Source organism: Corylus avellana, chromosome 2 (genome assembly GCF_965113065.1).
Source record: "Corylus avellana chromosome 2, dhCorAvel1.hap1.2, whole genome shotgun sequence".
Lineage (NCBI taxonomy): Eukaryota > Viridiplantae > Streptophyta > Magnoliopsida > Fagales > Betulaceae > Corylus > Corylus avellana.
Window position 1 is genome coordinate 16,360,476 of NC_142491.1, and position 19,858 is coordinate 16,380,333.

Below are 19,858 nucleotides of genomic sequence, written 5' to 3' on the forward strand. Positions count from 1 at the left end.
GAGATTCTTGTAGTTTTGATAATAGATCAAGTTAGTTCTCCGTTAGTTGACTGTTAGTTGACTTAACCGAAAACCACGTAAACCAATCAAATGTTGACGTGTAGCACTTACTTAATTTTTTTTTTGTTTAAATTAAAAAAAAAAAAAAATTGGGGTTGGCCGAGCCACCCCTTTGGCCATTTGGGGGTGGCCTTTGGCCATGGGCCACCCCCATCGGGCCGGATGGGGGTGGCCAAGCCACCCCCGGGTGCACAGGGAGTGGCTGAGCCACCCCCTTAGGCCCCAAGGGGGTGGCCCCATCCGGCCAGATGGGGGTGGCCGGCCATTTGAGCTACCCCCAATTTTTTTTTCTTTTTTTTCTTTTTTTTTTTAAATACCTTTTTATTTATTTATTTTTTTTAAAAAAAAAAAATTAAGTAGGTGTTACATGTCAACATTTGATTAGTCCGCGTGGTTTTTCGTTAAGTTAATTAACGGTCAACTGACGGAGGATTAACTTGGTCTATTATCAAAACCACAAAGATCTCTTGTGATAAAAATGAAATCCTAGGGAGGTAAAAATAAAGTTTCGAAACCCCATAGGGGTATTTAGTATTTAACTCATAGAAAAATGACATTTGTTTTTAACTACGTGTTTTTAATGGATTTTTAATAGAATTAACAGAGCATGTATTAGAGGAAAAGTATCCGCTTTCAAATGTACAGCTTTATTAATCACTAGGGGTTCTCTATGAGGGAGTGGGCTCCAAACAGCACCGTTTCATTTGTCCATCTTTTTGATGGGCCTTGAAGATGAATTAAGAAGTGGGTATCTTCTTGGCGACCTTGGGCTTTGTTTCAATCAAAGTTGCTACCTCAAGTTTGCTTTAGCTAAATCAACCAAACTCAAGTTTTAAACTAAAACACTTTATTATAATGATTGGAAAATTGGCTTTCTATATGATGTATGTTTTTTTTATGTAGATGTACCAAAATGGGGCATGATTGTTTCCTCCATTCATTAAGGTAATGAAGTTTTGGCTTTTCCGTTGTGTCCTCAGCAATGATGAAGAAGAAAAAGGCATGCAATGATATCTCAAAGGAGTGGACTTGAGCTCATTATTTACAAGCAAGCCACGTGACGTTTTGTCACCTAATTAATTGTTGTTTATCATTCTACACTAGTTCTTGTTTGGCCTTAGCTGCCACTTGATAATTCTCTGGTCTTGTCTTCCGTCAATTCATCGATGGTTGGCCCACTCCATCATAGAACAGGATTATCCTCATTTCACTCCAATTTTAAACCTTTCTTTTTCCTGCCCTTCAGCCACTTGCTTTGTTTCGTTCTTCTTCTGTATTGTCCCTTGAATAAAGACACCTGATTTGCCTGACTTCCCCAAATGCCCACCGCCGGCCCTTCTACTCTTCAGAGTCTGATTTTTTTTTTTTTTTTTTTTTTTTGAAAAATAAAAAAATGAAAACCGAAGCAATGTTCTCTTGGAAAAATATATAATAATACATCCGATACGATGCGAGTTTCGAGGCAAACTATTTCACGGTCTAAATCTTATTTTTTTGTTTTATTGCTTCTAATATTGTACATGTTGCTATTAAATAATATGAGAATATATACGTCATTAGATCTGTGAAATATAATTCAGACCATAAAATGTTTCATTTCCATTTTATTTGAAATTGAGAAGATCCTAATTAATCCCTCGGGCATATGGGTTAAACCTTATAAAATAAAGAACGACGAAGTGGGCACTAACATTAATCACATTCAGAGAAGCACGTAAGTCTGTATTTATAAAATGTTTAGGATACTATAACTTTTACTATAATCTCGCTATAAATTTATGTAGCAATTCACGTGACATAAAAATTAGTGTCACGTGAACTGTCACATTAATTTGTGTAAATGTTATATAAAACAATATACAATAAACTTACCAAAATAGTAAGTGGTACCAGCAGACACGCGTACGGAGAAGAAAGACCTACCAATTAGAGTAATGATTTGAGTCACCTGTCAAACAATAGAAGTCAAATATATGAGTAACATCATTTGATAGATTTTTTTCTTTTTTTTCTTTATTCCCATGTCACCATATATCAATCACCTAATGCCCAATTGCTTATCAGTCCCTTTCATGTCTGTCTTGTTATGTATACTTATGCAGTGTGGCCCCTATTGTCTTCCAAATGTCTGCGTCCAGGTTTATATTTATATTACTAAATACACCATTTCGTTGATTTTCATGTTACTTTATATCTTAATATAAAATTTAATTTTGTATTAAATACTAGAATGTCGAGACATATGGGTATAAAATTATATAATTTAACTTTAATCTAATTCATTTAATTAAACGGGTTATATTTATTAACTGTAATTCATTAGTCTTGTATTGAGTTTACAAATCATGTAAAAAATCAAGAATCTAAATCCTTAATTCCCATATGTTTTAAGAACAAATACTAATTTTATAGACTAAATTAAAGAAATCATAATTTTCTTCGTATAGTGGTTGGTGTTCGGTTGTCAGATTCAGATAGTATAGAGGCATATGTATAAAACTATATAAATCAATCTTAATTCGATCTGATTTAATTAAATAGGTCAGACTCTTTCAATATTTTCTCATTAATTTTTTATTAAGTTTGTGTTTAGTTTGCGAGCGGTGTAAAAAATGATGAATTTGAATCCTTAATTCCAACATGATTTAATAAAAAAATATTAATTTTAAAAAAGCAACACTTTCTCCCATAGCCATCGGGATTATATTATTATTAATGACCACTTGATCAGAAAGTAGGGTCATTTCATTTTCCGACACACGTGTTGTATGGAGGGGAGGAGCGGACCAGATTGATGGGCTTTGAGAAATTGGGGCCCACTTACAATAATCTCTGCTGATGGGCTCCTCTGCATGTAATGAGAACCGTCTATGTGGTTAGGTGAGGGTTACTAAGGTATATGTCCAAAATCTAGAGACATGATTGAGGAATCTACTTGTTTCGATTCGGCTTAATGGCCCCACCACCCCTATCGCCTCTCCAATAAACTTCCAAGAAACTATATATATATATATATATATATATATATAAAGGTTTGATACGGACACAACACAAACTCAACTCATAGCCAACTTCTCTCTTATGTGTAAAAAAATTTGAATTTTTAACCAAACAAATTGTCTTTTTTCCCAAATTTTCGGAATCCCAAAATCCTCTCACTCAATTTCTTTTGTTGTTAAATGACACGTAGGAGAAAAGTTGGTCATAAGTTGGATTTATGTTGTGACTTTAACATTTTCCATCTATATATATATATATATATATATATATATATATTGAACAATAAACAAAAAAATAATATAAAAAAATTGATTTTTTTTTTTTTTTAATACATCTTTGTTGTTGTTGATCTAAACATTGATTTTTATTACCACGTCATTTTAATTTTAGTTGTATGACAGTCATATAGTAGAGACACCCAAATGGCCAATTTTAAGAGAAGTCATTTTTCGACAGCTAACGACTTAGGAAAAAACACTAGACAATAGCTATAGTTGTTCTATTACCTTAAAATGACTAGTCAATTTAAAATTTTTTTATAATTCTTTAAAAAACTAAGTTTCATCTAATAACTAAATAATATAGAACTTAACACCCATGAGTATATTTCTTATATAAGCGATCTTTTCAATATGACGTAATCAATGACTGAGGTATATTTTGCACAAAGTAATCACTTATCTTTACAATTTGCTTTAGGGGATTGATAGATTTTGTAATGGGGGATCATTTTCCCACGCCAATTGGGTCTATATAACAAATTTGCTTTATCAAATTGGCATGGCTGTAAAGCAAATTCTTTGGCTTATATTGATCTAACAGTGATGTAAAGGTAATTGCAAGTCAAGCACATGATCATATGATGATAGGCAGAAAACGATTTTGCATGTCTCCAAGGAAACCTTCAAACCCAAGAAATGGAAATGATTTATGAGAACGCCATTGACAAGTAAAGCCAAAAACCTTCTTGGCGTCCTCGATGTGGAAATTGAAAAGGAAAATCACTTGGCAAGTGTCATGACACGAACATATATGGTCTAGGTTCTTTAGACCAACAACATATAGGGCCTTCATTTTGCCCATATGAAGGCTGCCTAAATGGTGGTTTGTAGAGCAGTCCAAAGGCGTATCTGCCTAATACCACTTATTGTAACAACAATCAAACTTGAAAATCACAACAAAGAAGAGAGCACATATAGTAACTAGATCGAAGCTACTAGAGCATAACACCATTGCGATATCCGACAATGAAGGCAAAGAGAACATTGCATTTGAATCTACAACCAAATATGGAGGTCTATAAACAAAAGAATAATACCAATTATGAAAAACCATACGTGATCCGTCGTGGGAGCATAAAGGCGGCGTGTATAGGCCATGCACGCTGAGGGGGCACATGAGTTGGATCCAGGGCCAGTAAAACTGGGAAGGTGGCGAGTTGGGGGCAAATGAAGTGGGTGCAAAATAGATTTGGTTCTTCAAATGAATCTAAGAAAAATGTTGAGAACTCGATGAAATTGGAAACATAAATAGTTAATATAGCATAATTGGAGCCAAACTTATAAACTTATGATTTGATTGAAAGATTCTAAAAAATTATTAATCTCCCTAATAAGTAATAAGGTCCTTATAGTAAATAAAGTGTAAACGTTTACCGCGTAGACAAACCCACACAACATACAAAAAATCATGAATAGATAATGTCACAACAAATTATATTATGGGTTTTTGGAATGAGTAAAGATACCAATATGATAAATTCTTAAATTTGATCATACATGCATACTGAAATCAAAATTGCAGTGATGACAAATTACAAATTGGGGTAATGTCGATCAAGCAAAACTATAATCATACTTTTGAACACAAGTAAAGTCATTATCATCCAATCAATAACACGTCTCTCAAGATATTTGATCGTCGGCTTAAAACTGATCAAACAGGAATGAGTAAAAAGAACTTCAAAATTTAATGCTTTTTTTTTTTTTTTTTTTTTTAATTTCAACTTTATTGGGTTGAAAGGTACAGGTGTGTCAGTGTGTGGCTGATAATGGCTGCTCCCTGGTGCAAGAGAGAGGAGCCTAGAAACTTGTACTCTTGGCAGGCAGTGGACTCTCAAGTCTCAAGTACATGTAGTGCATTGTGACGAGGCTACAATGATTTATGCAACAGTATTTCTTTTATACTATAAATACCAAAAACTGCAAGATTTCTCGTGAGAAGCTCACAAGCCAATAAAAGCTGACCAGCTTCTTCAACAACGTTCACGCATTTCACTCCTCCTCAATTTGACTTCTCCTTCCACACCCAGAATCTTGTTTAGCTCGTTGATCACTCCGAGCTGTCAGTTTTGGTGGTTTAGATCTTCAGATCATCACCTTTCTTCTTGTTTGTGTTTTCTTGCTCTGTTTCTTTCTACTGTCAAAACTTGGTCTGGGTGCTAAGAATTTCCTTGGCATTCTCATGGGCTTCCCGGATTTAGATTAGCTTTGATTCTGAAACTTCATTGTGAGGTTGCTTAGATTATTCTTAGTGTAACTTTGAACGTCTGACACAATTGTCTTTCTCGTACCTTTATGTGACCTATACTTTACTTGGATTTAGAGTTCTTCTTTACTTTAACCAAATCTTAAAAAACAAAAAAACAAAAAAAGATTTGTGCTTTACTGCGATTTGGGTTCAGTATTGTGTGAGAGCATCATTTCTCTGATCCTTTATACAATCCGGGGTTACTGATTTTCTGGGTCAGTCTTATCAGTGAGGCTACTGCAATGGATTCTTGCTGTTTGGCCTTGAAACCCAATACCCATTTGGCAAATAATGGCTTTTTGGGGGAGAGGATCACAGGGAGCCTGAATAACAACGCTTGGGTTAATCAGGTGGCAAGAAGTTTTAGAACTGAGAAGAAGATCACGACGCTCAAACCTGGTGTTGCTTATGCTATTATTACTTCAAATAATGCCAAAGAGACTGTGGTAAGTTGATTCAATTCATTGATCTATTTCTAGACCTTCTTCAAATGCTTGGAAATTAATTCTGTATGATCATAATCGTTGTGTATGTCAATTGAACTGTAAATTAATTTAGTTCCATTGTCTTTGTAATTTCAATATGATGGAATAGTTTTATGAATGCTATCATTAACAATCTTGGGCTTGATCTCAGACCATACAATCACCACCCTTTTATAGACGAAAAGTAGACCCGAAAAATGTGGCTTCAATCATATTGGGAGGAGGTGCAGGGGCTCAACTCTTTCCTCTTACCAGAAGAGCAGCAACACCTGCTGTAAGAAAATAGATATACATGTATATTTGATTAATTCAATGACAATTAAACTAATTGAGTTGAGGAAGAGCCCTTTGCCTTTGTTGAATTATCCGCTCTGTTTGTTATCATTATGTGATCATATGGCATGATCTGCTGCAGGTTCCAGTGGGAGGGTGCTATAGGCTTATAGACATCCCAATGAGCAATTGCATAAACAGCGGCATAAACAAGATTTGTGTACTTACCCAGTTTAACTCTGCTTCCCTGAATCGACACATTGCGCGCACGTATTTTGGAAATGGTATTAACTTTGGGGATGGATTTATAGAGGTAAGAAACCTGCCAAATGAATATTTAGATGTCATTACTTAAAGTAACATGAATAACTTGAATATTTAGATGTCATGACTTAAAGTAACATGTGCCAATTAAACCAGAAGAAACAACTTATGTCTGCTTGATTTCTTCCCTGGTAACTATTTACCAAATCTGCATACTTGGCAGCTGAGTGTGATGGGGAAGCCTCATGATATCAGTGCCAAATAAAGTATTTGCTTATCAAGAGAGTGGGAGAGGTCACAATTGTCTTGTGTTATAAGGGATTGGACCAAATTAATGTGTCTTTGATATTAATGTTGCAAGCCCTTGATTTGTTGATGACTCAAAATGAACTTGGCAAATAGGTTCTGGCCGCCACTCAGACGCCTGGGGAATCAGGAATGAAGTGGTTCCAGGGAACAGCAGATGCTGTGAGGCAATTCATATGGGTGTTTGAGGTGGGTATGGAAATTTGTATTCCCTCTATAATCTAAGCATAGCCAGATATGAATAGATGGACCTTGCACCTTTTTTATTCCTCTGAATTGAAACTGATTATTGTAGGAAGCCAAGAACAGGCACATTGAGAATATATTAATATTGTCAGGGGATCATCTCTACCGAATGGATTATATGAACTTTGTGCAGGTATGCAACTAACTCACTGATGAAACAGATGGATTTATTTAAATTTTTCTCATCTTTAAAAAAATTTAGCTTGTCTATCTTCAATGAATTAACAGAACCATGTGGATCGAAATGCTGATATTACATTATCATGTGCAGCAGTGGATGACAGGTATTTTCACTCTTCTTTTTGTCTTGATCATTTCATCCTTAAAATTTTATCTTTATTGAATTTGGTTTGTTTACTTTGATCATCTAGCGATTATAATGTTTTCCCTGTATAATAACACCATAATTTTCTTCTGCTGAGGAAGTGGTAAAATGAAAAAACTTTCCTTCTCCTTTCTGAATTTATAGATTTCATCTAAAATTTAGTGGTACTTTCCAGCCGTGCATCAGATTTTGGATTGGTGAAGATAGACGGTAGAGGCCGTGTTGTCCAGTTTGTTGAGAAACCAAAGGGAAATCATCTGAAAGCAATGGTAAGCACCAAGTAGATCCAATGCTTTGAACTGATTTGCATTTCCTATCTTCTGGATTTTTTTTATTTTTGCTGATAAGTTCCTCTAGATAATTTCTAGAGTTGATCACACCTAGTGAAAGATTAAAGCTCTGCTTTACTAATGACTTTATCCCCATAAAGCTCAAAAATTGCCAACTTGCTCTTGTTTTGAACCTTTTGTAAGCTAAGTGCAGATAACAAAACTATCTATCTTGAAGGTTTACATTTTAATTAACTTTAAGCATGCTTTATGCACCTCAGATTCTTGCTTTCTCTTTTACCTATTACTGTAATTTTTAGCCATGTAATTGGACTATCATGATCCCAAAAATTTACTTCAATTTAATCACTTGTTCTTGTTTAATTCTATGCAGCAAGTAGATACAAGTCTTCTGGGTTTGTCCCTGCATGACGCTGTAAAATCCCCGTATATTGCATCAATGGGAGTCTATGTCTTTAAGACAGAGATTTTACTGAAGCTTTTGAAGTGGAGATATACTACAGCAAATGACTTTGGATCTGAAATCATTCCTGCAGCTGTGATGGAGCACAATGTCCAAGTAAGAGAACTGTTAAGAGTTGGGGGGGAAAATGTCTTCAAATTTTGAAAAATGCCTCTGTTCTTGCTGGAGGGTTGGTTTTTGATTCACTAAGGCTTGACACACACCCACACACCACCCCCCCCCCCCCCACCCCATTTTCTCACCACTGTAGATCATAGATGGTAGAACATTATATTAGAGACAAGCACATATGATTTCAGCCATTTGTTCATTCATGTCTCATTCTTCATATTTTCTACCTGCCCTGTGCATCTATTTACTAAATGCATGATGAAGAAAAGGTAGTGTTATATGACAGATGTCTCCTATTTTGACAGGCATACATATTTAGAGACTATTGGGAGGACATTGGAACAATAAAGTCCTTTTTTGATGCTAATTTGGCCCTTACTGAAGAGGTTTGTTTAATATTTTTAAGACACACATCTTTGAATTTCATATTCCTGCAGGCTGTAGCCTCCATTCATAATTTCATGAATGGCACATTGATTTCATCCAAGGACCCAATAAGCTTTATCTCAAATGGCATTTCTTTCCTCCATAAGAATGGGGTAGAGGATAAGGTCGGCGTTTCCATACCCATTGTTTAAAACAAAACAAAAAAATTCCATGTATTTTGCCTTTTTCGTGAAACAGGCCTGCCTTTTCTCATCCTATTGTGGCAACCTGTAATGCAAATCATACATGGAATCTGTATGTAATATGTATCTGTATTATTGTAGTGAGTTCTAACACATTAAAAACCTTTGGAGTTTCAACTTTAAGCAACTTGTTCATATCCCATTACTACCATAAATCAGATCTTCCTTCCATCATATGAAACTTACAAAATTGTCTTATTTCCTTGTAAATAGATTAATATCTGTGTAGTGACATCTCATTTTGGCAGATTCCAAAGTTCGAATTTTATGATCCAAAGACACCCTTTTACACGTCTCCTCGATTCTTACCTCCAACCAAGATTGATAAATGCCGGGTATGCTAACAGACTTTTGGCTCTTGTTTCTGGCTTCATTGAGGTACTTGCCTTTCATGCTTGTATTGGGTTTTGCAGGTTGTGGATGCAATAATCTCGCATGGATGTTTCTTGCGAGAATGTAGTATTGTACATTCAATAGTTGGCGAACGCTCACGATTAGATTATGGTGTTGAGCTCAAAGTAAACTATTGTGATTTCTGAATTTTATCCTCAAATACAAAGGAGCCTAATTGACTAGAGCACTTCGTTTTGGTTTCTTCTGATAACTCATTTGAGTGGCTATTTCCATTTTTACAGGACACCGTGATGATGGGAGCAGACCATTACCAAACTGAATCTGAAATTGCATCTCTCTTGGCAGAAGGGAAGGTCCCAATTGGGGTTGGAAGAAATACAAAAATTAGGTAACTGGTGTCAAAAATTGAGAATTCTTAGATTTCGATGGAATATTAGAATGTCTTGTCTGACTGTGTCATTATTTCCCTTTGAAGGAATTGTATAATCGACAAGAATGTGAAGATTGGGAAGGATGTTATCATCATGAATAAAGATGTAAGCAAAAGCCTTTTCAACTAAAGAGCATAGACTTCCTTTTTCCTTTAGAGATAATAAACTTTTGATAGAAGTAGAATTCATACTAGCATTTTTCATCCTAAGTATCCATCTGAATGCCCTGGTGTTCATAGGGTGTTCAAGAAGCAGATAGGCCAGAAGATGGATTTTACATTCGATCCGGAATCACCATTATCCTGGAGAAGGCGACAATAGAAGACGGCACAGTCATATAAATGTATCTCAAGTACTTTCACAGGCTGTTTAGGCGTTGGGAAAGGGATACTGCAAACCAAATTGCCTGTGCTACTGGCGCAAATGAGAGGACATGCATGGCGGCATTTTCTCACAGAAAGAAGCAAGCAGCAGCTTTTTTTACTGTATGTAAACTAGAAGTTCCTTGCATGTATAAAAAGAGTGTTTATTAGTCTTATAGCTTATAAGATTTCATAGATGCGAGAAGTACATAAATAATCAGAGGGCTGGCTAGCTGGCTTGCGGGCTTTTTTCCTGTGTATTGCATTTGTATTGGGTTTTCATAAATGCCAGACAGATACTTTCTTTCTGTATGAATAATGATTAAGAATAATGGAAACGAGTTGGACTCTTACTGGTATGAAAATCTATGCTCTTAGAAAGATTCATTGGTGATACTGTTCCCTTACATCTCTTGTTTGCATATTCTGAACACATGACCATTATTGTTTACTTGGAAAATTAAAGCATCTCTAGGCCTATCCAAGACAAATTTGGTGACTGTTTGATGTAGGACATTAGACAACACCAGGATACACCACTCAAGTGGTGCTTGAAGAACGATTGAGCCGCGCCCCACATTCGAGGCAGACCACTCGCACCTCTCGACAAAACGGGACAGGCCCTTCGATAGGCAGTCAAGTGAAGCCAAAGCAAAGCACTCTTCTCAAGTATGAGCTACACATTATACTCTGCTCGAGTACCACTCGAAGGGCGCTCGAGTAGAGCCACCCAAAACAAACTGCTTGAGCGGTTGTTACATATGCTCAATTTGGAGATCGAATCTTTGATTCTCATGGACAAATTAACATGGAAACTCAACCTTCAAAACATGGAAAATTAGTTTTTTTTTTTTTTTTGATTCTTGTGTTTATTGACCTTTCATTTCAATATTTCCTTTCCTAAGTTAGTTTACAATTTACCTTATATTGCATACCCTTTTTTTAGTTAAGTCGTGTAATAAGTACTAAAGAGCTGTGTTTGTTTAGGCCGTTTTGAATTAATAATACAATTGAAATTTCAGTTTCTCTTAGATTTTTGTTACACGCATTGAATTATTGACAGTGCTCCCTAAACAGAACATTTGCATGTGGAACAAATTGACTAAAATCCCTATTTGATAAGAATGTTGTTGAGGAAAATAAGAAGGGCGATCCGAAGTAGTGATCTTTATTTCATAAGACGTGACCTCCAGTCAAATGAGCTATCCCTTTGGAATACGTAAAATGGCACTTGAATATTACTAGTGCATTTATTCTTGAATTATACGCTACCCATTATGATTTTCCTATTCTAGAGATTGTCCTTTCAAAAAAAAACAAAAAAAAAATATCTAGAGACTGTCAAGGGAAATGACCTTAAGCCCACTGATGAGGCCTGGTAATATATAAAAGCAGAAACCTAGACAATGTAAACCGCATATGTCTAAAATTGTGACAAGTAATTATGAAAACTGGATTTTTATCCCACAAACCGATATAACATGCCCAATCAACCTTTGATTTAGTCATTTAAAAAATGAAATCTAAAGATTAATTAGAACTGAAACATCAACATTGTGAAATAAAAATGTAATATACAACATTATTTATAATGAAAAGCCATGGGCTATAGGCTAGTAATACACAATACTCAAACAGAAGCTTTGTTTGATAAAACATTTTCTCCTTCCCTTTCCTTTTCTCTTTTTAAAATAAAAATATCATCCATCAACCAAATTCACAAAATTCTCAAAACTACATCATCCATATATCACATCAGAATACATTTCAAAGAAAAAGCACCCTTTAAAAAGGGTTAACAAGCTCTCTATATCTCTATAATCACAATCATACAAATAATTTTGTCCGTCTTTGTGTATTTTCGTGTGCGTCAGCAGCATGCCAGATGCTTTCAAATTTATTATGACAGCAATTATGGCTGCCCATTTAAATCATCCCTTCCAAGTTGCCATGTTCAAGAAACAAATACTCTGGAATTATTCCCACTGCAAGTCAAGAAAACCCTACTCCTTTAAGAGAAGGAAAAGTCACAGATAACCCAAAAGAAAAACATTCCATGTCTCTTCCCTCTGATTTGATTGTGATAAATGGCCAAAGCATTTCTTTCCCTTTTCAATATCTAGAATGGGCGCACTATTCCATGGGTCTCTTTGCTTACTTCTCATAATGAACACATATTACTCAGGAAGAGTTATCTCGAGACCCCTTTGGTATTCCAAACTACAAAGGATCCTCCTTTCCTAAATTCACATGGATGGAAACCACACATAGCCTTCCCCATCAGTGCCATAGCAGCAATGCTTGGAAATTGCTTCTTTTGAAACTCTACTGCTTTTGAACTCTGTGGCTCACACACCACCACTGCTTCAGGATTCTTTTGTGGAGATGCAGTCTGCTTATGACACCACCTCCGAATCCAAGGATGTGAGAGCGTTACGCATTGGCTTTTCTTCACTGATTCAATAGAAGAAGACTTGTCATTCCTTAACAACATTGGCTTTTGATCTTCCATCTGTTCTTTACCATGAGATCTCAAAAATTTGCTGAAGAACTTATTGACTTTTTCGTGAGAAGAGGCTTGTCCCATTTTTGAGCTCTTGGTACCATGAGCAAAATCTGAACCACTCAACTTGAGGCGTTTGACCCATCTGCTGCTTGGGTCTGGTCCCAGAAGGCCATCAGGACACCCATTGGGTTTGGGAATAATGGCCAGCTCAGCATGGGAAAGAAGGTGCTCCACATCCAAACTCTGGGTTCTTGATGTGCTTGGCTCCCCACATCCCATTGGGCTTGCCAAAGCAGGAAGATCAGGAAGTGATTGATTCATATCACACAACTCCCTATTCAGGAGTCTGCCCCCCATTTCTTCTCTAGCTGAAGTATCTGCAGCTTGAGACGTTGGTGACATCCACTTGAGGTACTAGGAAATTAAAAACGGATAATGGCTTCAGTACAGCACCAAATCAAGTTTAAAATGCTAGCAGATTCATTCTAGCATAGGATGATTACTACAAGCCCAATTTACTTGGAAGATAAATTGGAGCATGGTCTAGTCAATTCAAAAAACAATAAGAGGACATTATCAAAAAGATCAAAACACAGCAAGAGTCACCTTATTAGATGGGGAAGAAGCAACACCTGCAACAAGCAGGTAGTACCGTCAGCCCAAAAAGGGAACAGAAAAAGCTTACCATAAATTTGCAAATTAAGCATGACACTCAGAAAGCTATTAAATAAACTTCAGTAAGACAATAAATATTCACGTCCACCACTCAATACAAACATCTTATTCTTGGTGTGATATTGTAGAACCTAGAATCATATCCATCTAACATAGTACAAAATGCCATTCAATTAAAACCAGAATATCCAAGATAGAGAATACACGTACCTGAAGGATAGTTCTCCTGGAAAGCATCCATGTCCATAGTATCAGTTTCAGCGGATGATTCATTCTGCAATCCAACAGAAACGTTTACATCTATGAAATTTTCTTTTCTGTCACTGTCTGCGGAGCTTTCTAGAGGTTGCAGTTTCACTCCTTGCTGAACATGGAATTGAAGATCTGGAGATAAACCAAGAAGCTCACTGAAAGGTTTTCCTTTGAATTTGGTTGATACTGTCGACTCTTTACACATTTGGCATCCATCAGATAAGTCAACATCAGTCTTTTTCGTGATCAGAAAATGGCGAGTTGTTTGGGAGAACTTGGAAGGAACTCTAGATGGTCCTTCCATGGAGTCGACGGTGGTGTATATTCTCATAGTCTCCACATCATGAACTGGACATGGCAGTCTCGGCAGTGAATAGCATCCATGATGTAATTTTTCTAACTTGCTCACCTCTAGTTGGCTACTCTGGCTTGGAAACAATTCCATACCAGAATGATTTTGCATATTCAGGCACTTTTTGCCAACAAAATCTGCTTGCCGATGACTGCTTGTTGAGGGATGATGTAGTAACAGAGCTGCATCTTTCTGCATCAACAATGACTTCCCAAGTCCCCTGGAGTCTAATAGGTTACTGGTTTTATTCTCATGAGCCAAAAAAGGGGAATGGCAATAATTACTATTCTGAACATGTTCTTTGGATGCCATAACGAAGTTTGATTGATTTCTTTCTTCTTGTCTAGACATGAAAGACTGGAATGGAGTCCTGCTGCTGTTTGACCCATATGGCACAATTTTTAAACTTGATCTCATAAAATCATCCTGAAGAGATGTTGAAACAGGTAAGCTGTTCGTTTCAAGATGTTTATGAGATTTTACCTGCCGCTCCGAGTACGGTGAGATGCCTCCAGGATGAAAACAACATTCAAGAGTATCTGTTTCGGAAGGAGCCTGTGCACATTTTGCAGGTAAATGGCTCTCGCTTCCATAGAGAGAAACAGTATTATGTCCAGACTTGGAATCATTTCGACAACTTGGTACTTCCTCATGAAAACTGGCTTTGACATTCTTTGAAGCCAGAATCCCCTCTCTCTTTTGAGAAAGACTAAACATAGGAAAGGGCTGGCAATCTAAACTCTCACTCCTTAATCTTTTCAAACTCGCTGTCAGACTCTCACTGATAGTATCAACTGTCTTCGCTTTGGGTACCTTTCTGAACCCTTTAGCATAAATGTCTGTTGCTATCTCTGACCCAAAAAGCTTGGGGGGCTGCTTGGCATCATGGACTTCTTCCGACTTACAGCTGGTGCTCATCCAATGAGCCATCCAAACAGATTCACAACGATGCACTGGTTCAGCAGCCATTGTGCCACTAACATGACAGGATTGTGTAACATGATCAGACATGGTACTTAACTATGTTTCCTAATCAATAAATATCCCTCAGCACCTTGTCAAAAGCCACCTGAACATACAATTCAGAAAATAGGTGTTTAGAGACTCCATGTTGTTATGACATATATGATTGCTCCACTTCAATAGTATTATACAAACGAATGAAGAGATCTAAAGCTCAAAAGAGTATACAAGCATAAAATCTACAGGAAATGAAGGATATGTGAAAATTTGCATAATGGGTGGTTTCGTGGTTATGCAAAGTAAGCATCAATTGCAAATTTCTCTTGTTTCATCAAAATTTAGCTCGGGATCACTAAGCCTCCAAATTATTTCCAAAAACTCCTTTCACTAACAATAATCTGGACAACCCCAAAAGTATTTTGGTCAATTGCAGGACTCATGGTTGTGCGATTCTAGAAAGTTTCTGCGAAAGCGAGACTTTTTTATTATATTTTGAGATTAACCCACTACACAGAACATCTCTCACCTCACTCACCATCACAGACTCAGATATCTGGCATACAAATTCTACAACAAAACTCTTCTGGGTCATACCAAATACTATTTATTATGTACCAAACAAGGCTAATTCTTTAAGATAAGAATTCCTTCCATTTCCACACCATCGATTCGGAAACAGCACAAGCTCTTCAAAATTGTAATAAAAACTGGTAAATAAACAGAAAAATGAATGACTTACTCGCGGGTGACAAAGGCAGCGAAGAAGAGGTGTAAGAGTTGAGAAGCGGCAGTAGATCCAGAGGAAGAGATCAAAAGCCGAAGCCCCAGCTAGAAAGAGAGGAGTTTTTGCACATAGAAAGATGGGAATTTTGTGGACATGGGTGATTGGATGAGCATAAATAGGATTGGAGGAGGAAGAGAGAGTGTAAAAGGAAACAGGGAATATGATGAAGCCGAGCTTCGCTTTGCTTAGGTTTGCTTTCCGCTCAGCCGGCGAGAGAAAGCGACAGGTGTGGTGTGGGCCGACCCCACCCACCTGCACTTTTCCCATTGGTCGTTTCTCTGTCTTGTTCTTTTGCGTTCCTCTGTTTCGGCGGATACATGTACTTTTTCCTACCTACGAGTGGGAAACTTAAACCGGTATAGATCGATTAAATTATTATCTTAAATTTGTTTTTTATAAGTTAAAAAAAATATCAGTAAAACTAATAAATCTCATGAGATGATGATATATCATTTGAGAACTAACTTTTAAAAAAAGAATTTGAATGTTTACCACTCCTCTTAAATTATTGGATAAATATCTTATAAATTCTCAAGTCTAACGCACCAAAACAGAAAATTATCTGAACCTTGTTTTCAAATTTTTACTTAATGGGTCAATTGAAAAGGCAAATTAACTTCTACTATTACATTTTTTCCAAAATGTTTAACGCTCGTCACTCTCAACTAAATGCAACGTTTTTTTTTTATTAATTTAATTTAAAAATTAATTTTTTTTTATAAAAAAAAAAAAAAAAAAAAAAAAAAAAAATGAAAGGCCACCCTTAACTCCTATGGGGTGGCTTGCGGCCACCTCAGGGGGTTAGGGGGTGGCTGCAACTTGCAAGCCAACCCACAAGTGTGGCTTGCGGCCACCCGTTACCCTTTATTTTTTATTTTGTTTTTTAGAATTTTTAGATATTTTAGATCCCATGAGCTTCAACAAAATATGTTCCTCCATTCTCTTTGAAGGCGGACAAAGAGCTAAGTTTACATGAAATTCTCTTATTAGCACTCTCAATTTTTGTCTATGAACCATTATAACCAGCTTTGCTAACAATATTTCCGCTCGTCCTTCCTTCCTTCCACCAACGAGGACTCCCTCCGGAATAGTGGTTGGTTAGCCTTAAAGATTGGAATTTTTCTTTATAGGCTGTTTGTATTTGGATCTGGCTTGATTGGATTTTTCTTTATAGTTGGTTTGTATTTGGATCTAGCTTTTTTTTTTCCCCTTGGGATTGTAGTTTCGTATGATGTACTTTCAAAAAAAAAAAAAAAACTTTTGATTTTAAATACATTCTTTTTCCTGAGCTTTGACTCTTAAACGTAGTCAGTAGTCACATCAATTTGCACCATTCCACCAACCATAACGTATTGTAAACAACTGTAAAAAAAAATCTCGGAATGAATAAATAAATCTTGGAATCATACTCCGAGTTTGTTGGAAGTTGGCATGTTCAAGACTTTATAAATATTTCTTCTGAGAGTGTGGAATACGATGTACAAGATCGAAGTTTACTTTGAAAAGATAGGTTCAAAGAATTCTGCCTTGAAGAGTTTCCAACATAAAATTAAAAAAAAAATCTCTTCTCTTGAAAAATATCTTCACCAGCTGAGCTGCTGAGGTTGCAATTTGCACCTCCAGCCACCAGAGCATGGGTTCCGACTTCAGTTTCTGCAGCTTATTGGCAGATTCAATATATTTTTTTTAATGGGAAAATATATTATAAGTCTCTAAGTCTACGCGCCAAAATTAAAAATTCTCTAGGTTTTCTTTTTCGACAATTTATTTCATGGGTCAATTGAAACTACAATAAACTCCCTACCGTCAATTTTTGTTAACTGCCGTTATTTTTATTTAAACAAACCGTTTCACTTAAGTCAACTTCAGTCAATTTTTTGTATCATACGTGTCCACATTTGATACATATAATCAAAACTCACCATTTTGGATAGTGAGTTTTGGCTTAAATTTGAGGGTTTATTTTTTTTGAAACTCCCAATTCCAAAGAACACGATCCAGATCGCGAAACCACCAAGCCACCTCAAGCTCAGAACCCACTAATGCACAACCCACCGGCAACAGTACCCACCGGCACAACCACTTAGTTCGGCGTTAGTTCTCCGGCTAGGGTTTTGTGAAATCTAAAAATTTTGATTCAAAAAATTTTGGTTCGACAAATGTGTTTTCTGAAATTTGTTTGTGGATTTTGTTGATTGAAAGAAATTGAAGCATTTTATAGTAGTTTTAGGAATCTTTTTCTTGTTCATGGTTTTTGGTGGTGTGTTACTTACTAATCTTCGTAGTGAGCTACTAGACTGGAGATTGTGAAATCATGTTTATTGCTAATATCTTATAAGTTTGGTTTTAATTTGATGATTTAGTTACAAATTTTAATGAAAAATGATAGAGGGGCATATACAATCATATTTTGCCGGATTTATTGGTTCTAGAGTCATAGTTGATAGAACAACTTGACCTTTTGGTTTTTCATGTGCTTCAAAGGTTGGTCAAAGGGGATTTTTTCTTCTGTATAACTGTTTATTTTTTGGCTTATTTACTCAAATGGTGGATTTCCGAGGACATAAAAATAGGAATTGTTCGACAAAAAGTTCTCAACAAAGTATATAGAAATCCAACACATGTTTGACAAAAAGCTTGGGGATAGGGTTTCGACAAAAAACTTCCAATACAACAAAAATATTCCTAAAACTACTATAAAAGGCTTCAATTTCTTTCAATTAACAAAACCCACAAACAAATTTCAGAAAATACCTTTGTTGAAGCAAAATTTTTTGAATCAAAATTTTTCGATTTCATGAAACCCTAGCCGGAGAACTAACGCCGAACTAAGTGGTTGCGCCAGTGGGTACTGTCGCCGGTGGGTTCTGTCGCCAATGGGTTTTGCGTCGGTAGGTTTTGCACTTGAGGTGGCTTGGTGGTTTCATGATCTGGATTGTGTTCTTTGGAATTTGGGGTTTCAAAAAAATAAACCTTCAAGTTTAAGCCAAAACTCACCATTTTGGATGATCCAAAATGGTGATTTTTGATCCTACGTGTCTAATGTGGACACGTAGAATACTAAAAATCGACTAAAGTGAACTTAAGCGAAACGATTCGTTCAAATAAAAATAACAACAATTAACAAAAATTGAGAGTTTATTGTAGTTTCGATTGACCCAATGAGTAAATTGTCGGAAAAAGAAATCTAGGGAGTTTTTAATTTTAGCGCGTTGACTTGGTAACTTATAATATATTTTCCTTTTTTTAATAGACAACTCTAATATAAATTATTCACTCATTTTATAAAAAATCTATTTTATATAATATAGAAATATTTAACTAAATAAAAAATAATTATAAAATCGATAAATTTACGACACGAAGATGTTATTCTAAAAAAAAACTAAGGTTAATAATAATTAACTTTGTAACTAATATTTTGACAATTAAGGTGATCACAAAAATATTAAAGTTGCGGTGCGGTGGGTTCGATCGGCTGGTGGTTGAGTCGAGCCGAGGGAGAAAAGGCTAAAGACGATCGAGCTGGATGAAACGACGGCCACGAAACTCTTGGATTTGTTGGCTACTTGGATGGCCACGAACCATGATTGCAGACCGAACACGTTTTGTTTTGGTCGTCTTTTGTCCACGTCATCTTTCCACTTGCATGAACATCGTATTGATAACATTATTTTTATTTGGGCAGCAAATTAACGACGTCGTTTGAAAACGAAACTTATAAAATCATGTTGGGAGTGGGAGATTAACGTGTGTGTCGTGTTTATTTTCTTGACAAATTTTGTGTGAATAATGTTTGGGATATGGATATTACAGTGTGATCAACTGATCATCATCCAATCTGACAACTTGTCGGGCTATTTAGCAAACGGGTCATTTGAGCCCATTGAAGTTGGGTACAATAGTAGCTCCCAATTCAATGGACCAATTTATTTATTAGTTGGCCCATTAAAATCCTAAGTAGTGGATGACTTTTTTAATATTTGGGCCTTTATGAATCTCGAGACAGAGAGAAGCAAAATGCGTAACATTTATTGTATTTTCTGGTTTTGCCGCGGGTGTTAAATGTTTTTGTTTTTTTTTTTAATGAAAGTTTATAACCTCTTACATTATAGACCATACAGTTCTAAAAAATTATAGTAAAAAGTTATGAAAGTTACAAAGTCATAAAAATGACTTCAAGCTTTCATTAATTCAT

At 36.0% G+C, this 19,858-nt stretch overlaps 2 protein-coding genes across 2 annotated transcripts; one reads left to right on the forward strand and one right to left on the reverse strand.

Moving 5' to 3' along the window:
- The first annotated feature begins 5,264 nt into the window (after nt 1-5,264).
- On the forward strand, nt 5,265-10,520 carry LOC132162329 (glucose-1-phosphate adenylyltransferase large subunit 1). The gene is made up of 14 exons (XM_059572578.2): nt 5,265-6,035; nt 6,226-6,348; nt 6,490-6,660; nt 7,014-7,106; nt 7,213-7,296; nt 7,392-7,447; nt 7,664-7,757; nt 8,152-8,337; nt 8,658-8,738; nt 9,230-9,316; nt 9,395-9,499; nt 9,617-9,723; nt 9,811-9,871; nt 10,006-10,520. Exons 1-14 carry the CDS (start codon nt 5,832-5,834, stop codon nt 10,105-10,107), a joined length of 1,554 nt encoding a protein of 517 aa, XP_059428561.2. The 5' UTR covers nt 5,265-5,831; the 3' UTR covers nt 10,108-10,520.
- Nucleotides 10,521-11,826: 1,306 nt separating this feature from the next.
- On the reverse strand, nt 11,827-15,781 carry LOC132185329 (uncharacterized). The gene is made up of 4 exons (XM_059599119.2): nt 15,616-15,781; nt 13,520-14,982; nt 13,241-13,266; nt 11,827-13,048 (listed from the first exon to the last, which is right to left on the reverse strand). Exons 2-4 carry the CDS (start codon nt 14,922-14,924, stop codon nt 12,320-12,322), a joined length of 2,160 nt encoding a protein of 719 aa, XP_059455102.2. The 5' UTR covers nt 14,925-14,982; nt 15,616-15,781; the 3' UTR covers nt 11,827-12,319.
- Nucleotides 15,782-19,858: the final 4,077 nt, after the last annotated feature.

What these genes read in the sequence shown, in the direction of transcription:
- LOC132162329 (XM_059572578.2), top strand. Translation starts at nt 5,832, where the DNA reads ATGGATTCTTGCTGTTTGGCCTTGAAACCCAATACCCATTTGGCAAAT. An exon ending in GAAGAGCAGCAACACCTGCT is followed by an intron (nt 6,349 to 6,489) that starts GTAAGAAAATAG and finishes GATCTGCTGCAG; the next exon opens with GTTCCAGTGGGAGGGTGCTA. An exon ending in GGAAGAAATACAAAAATTAG is followed by an intron (nt 9,724 to 9,810) that starts GTAACTGGTGTC and finishes TTCCCTTTGAAG; the next exon opens with GAATTGTATAATCGACAAGA.
- LOC132185329 (XM_059599119.2), bottom strand. Translation starts at nt 14,924, where the DNA reads ATGTCTGATCATGTTACACAATCCTGTCATGTTAGTGGCACAATGGCT. An exon ending in CCAGGAGAACTATCCTTCAG is followed by an intron (nt 13,267 to 13,519) that starts GTACGTGTATTC and finishes TGCTTGTTGCAG; the next exon opens with GTGTTGCTTCTTCCCCATCT. An exon ending in CTTCTTCCCCATCTAATAAG is followed by an intron (nt 13,049 to 13,240) that starts GTGACTCTTGCT and finishes TTAATTTCCTAG; the next exon opens with TACCTCAAGTGGATGTCACC.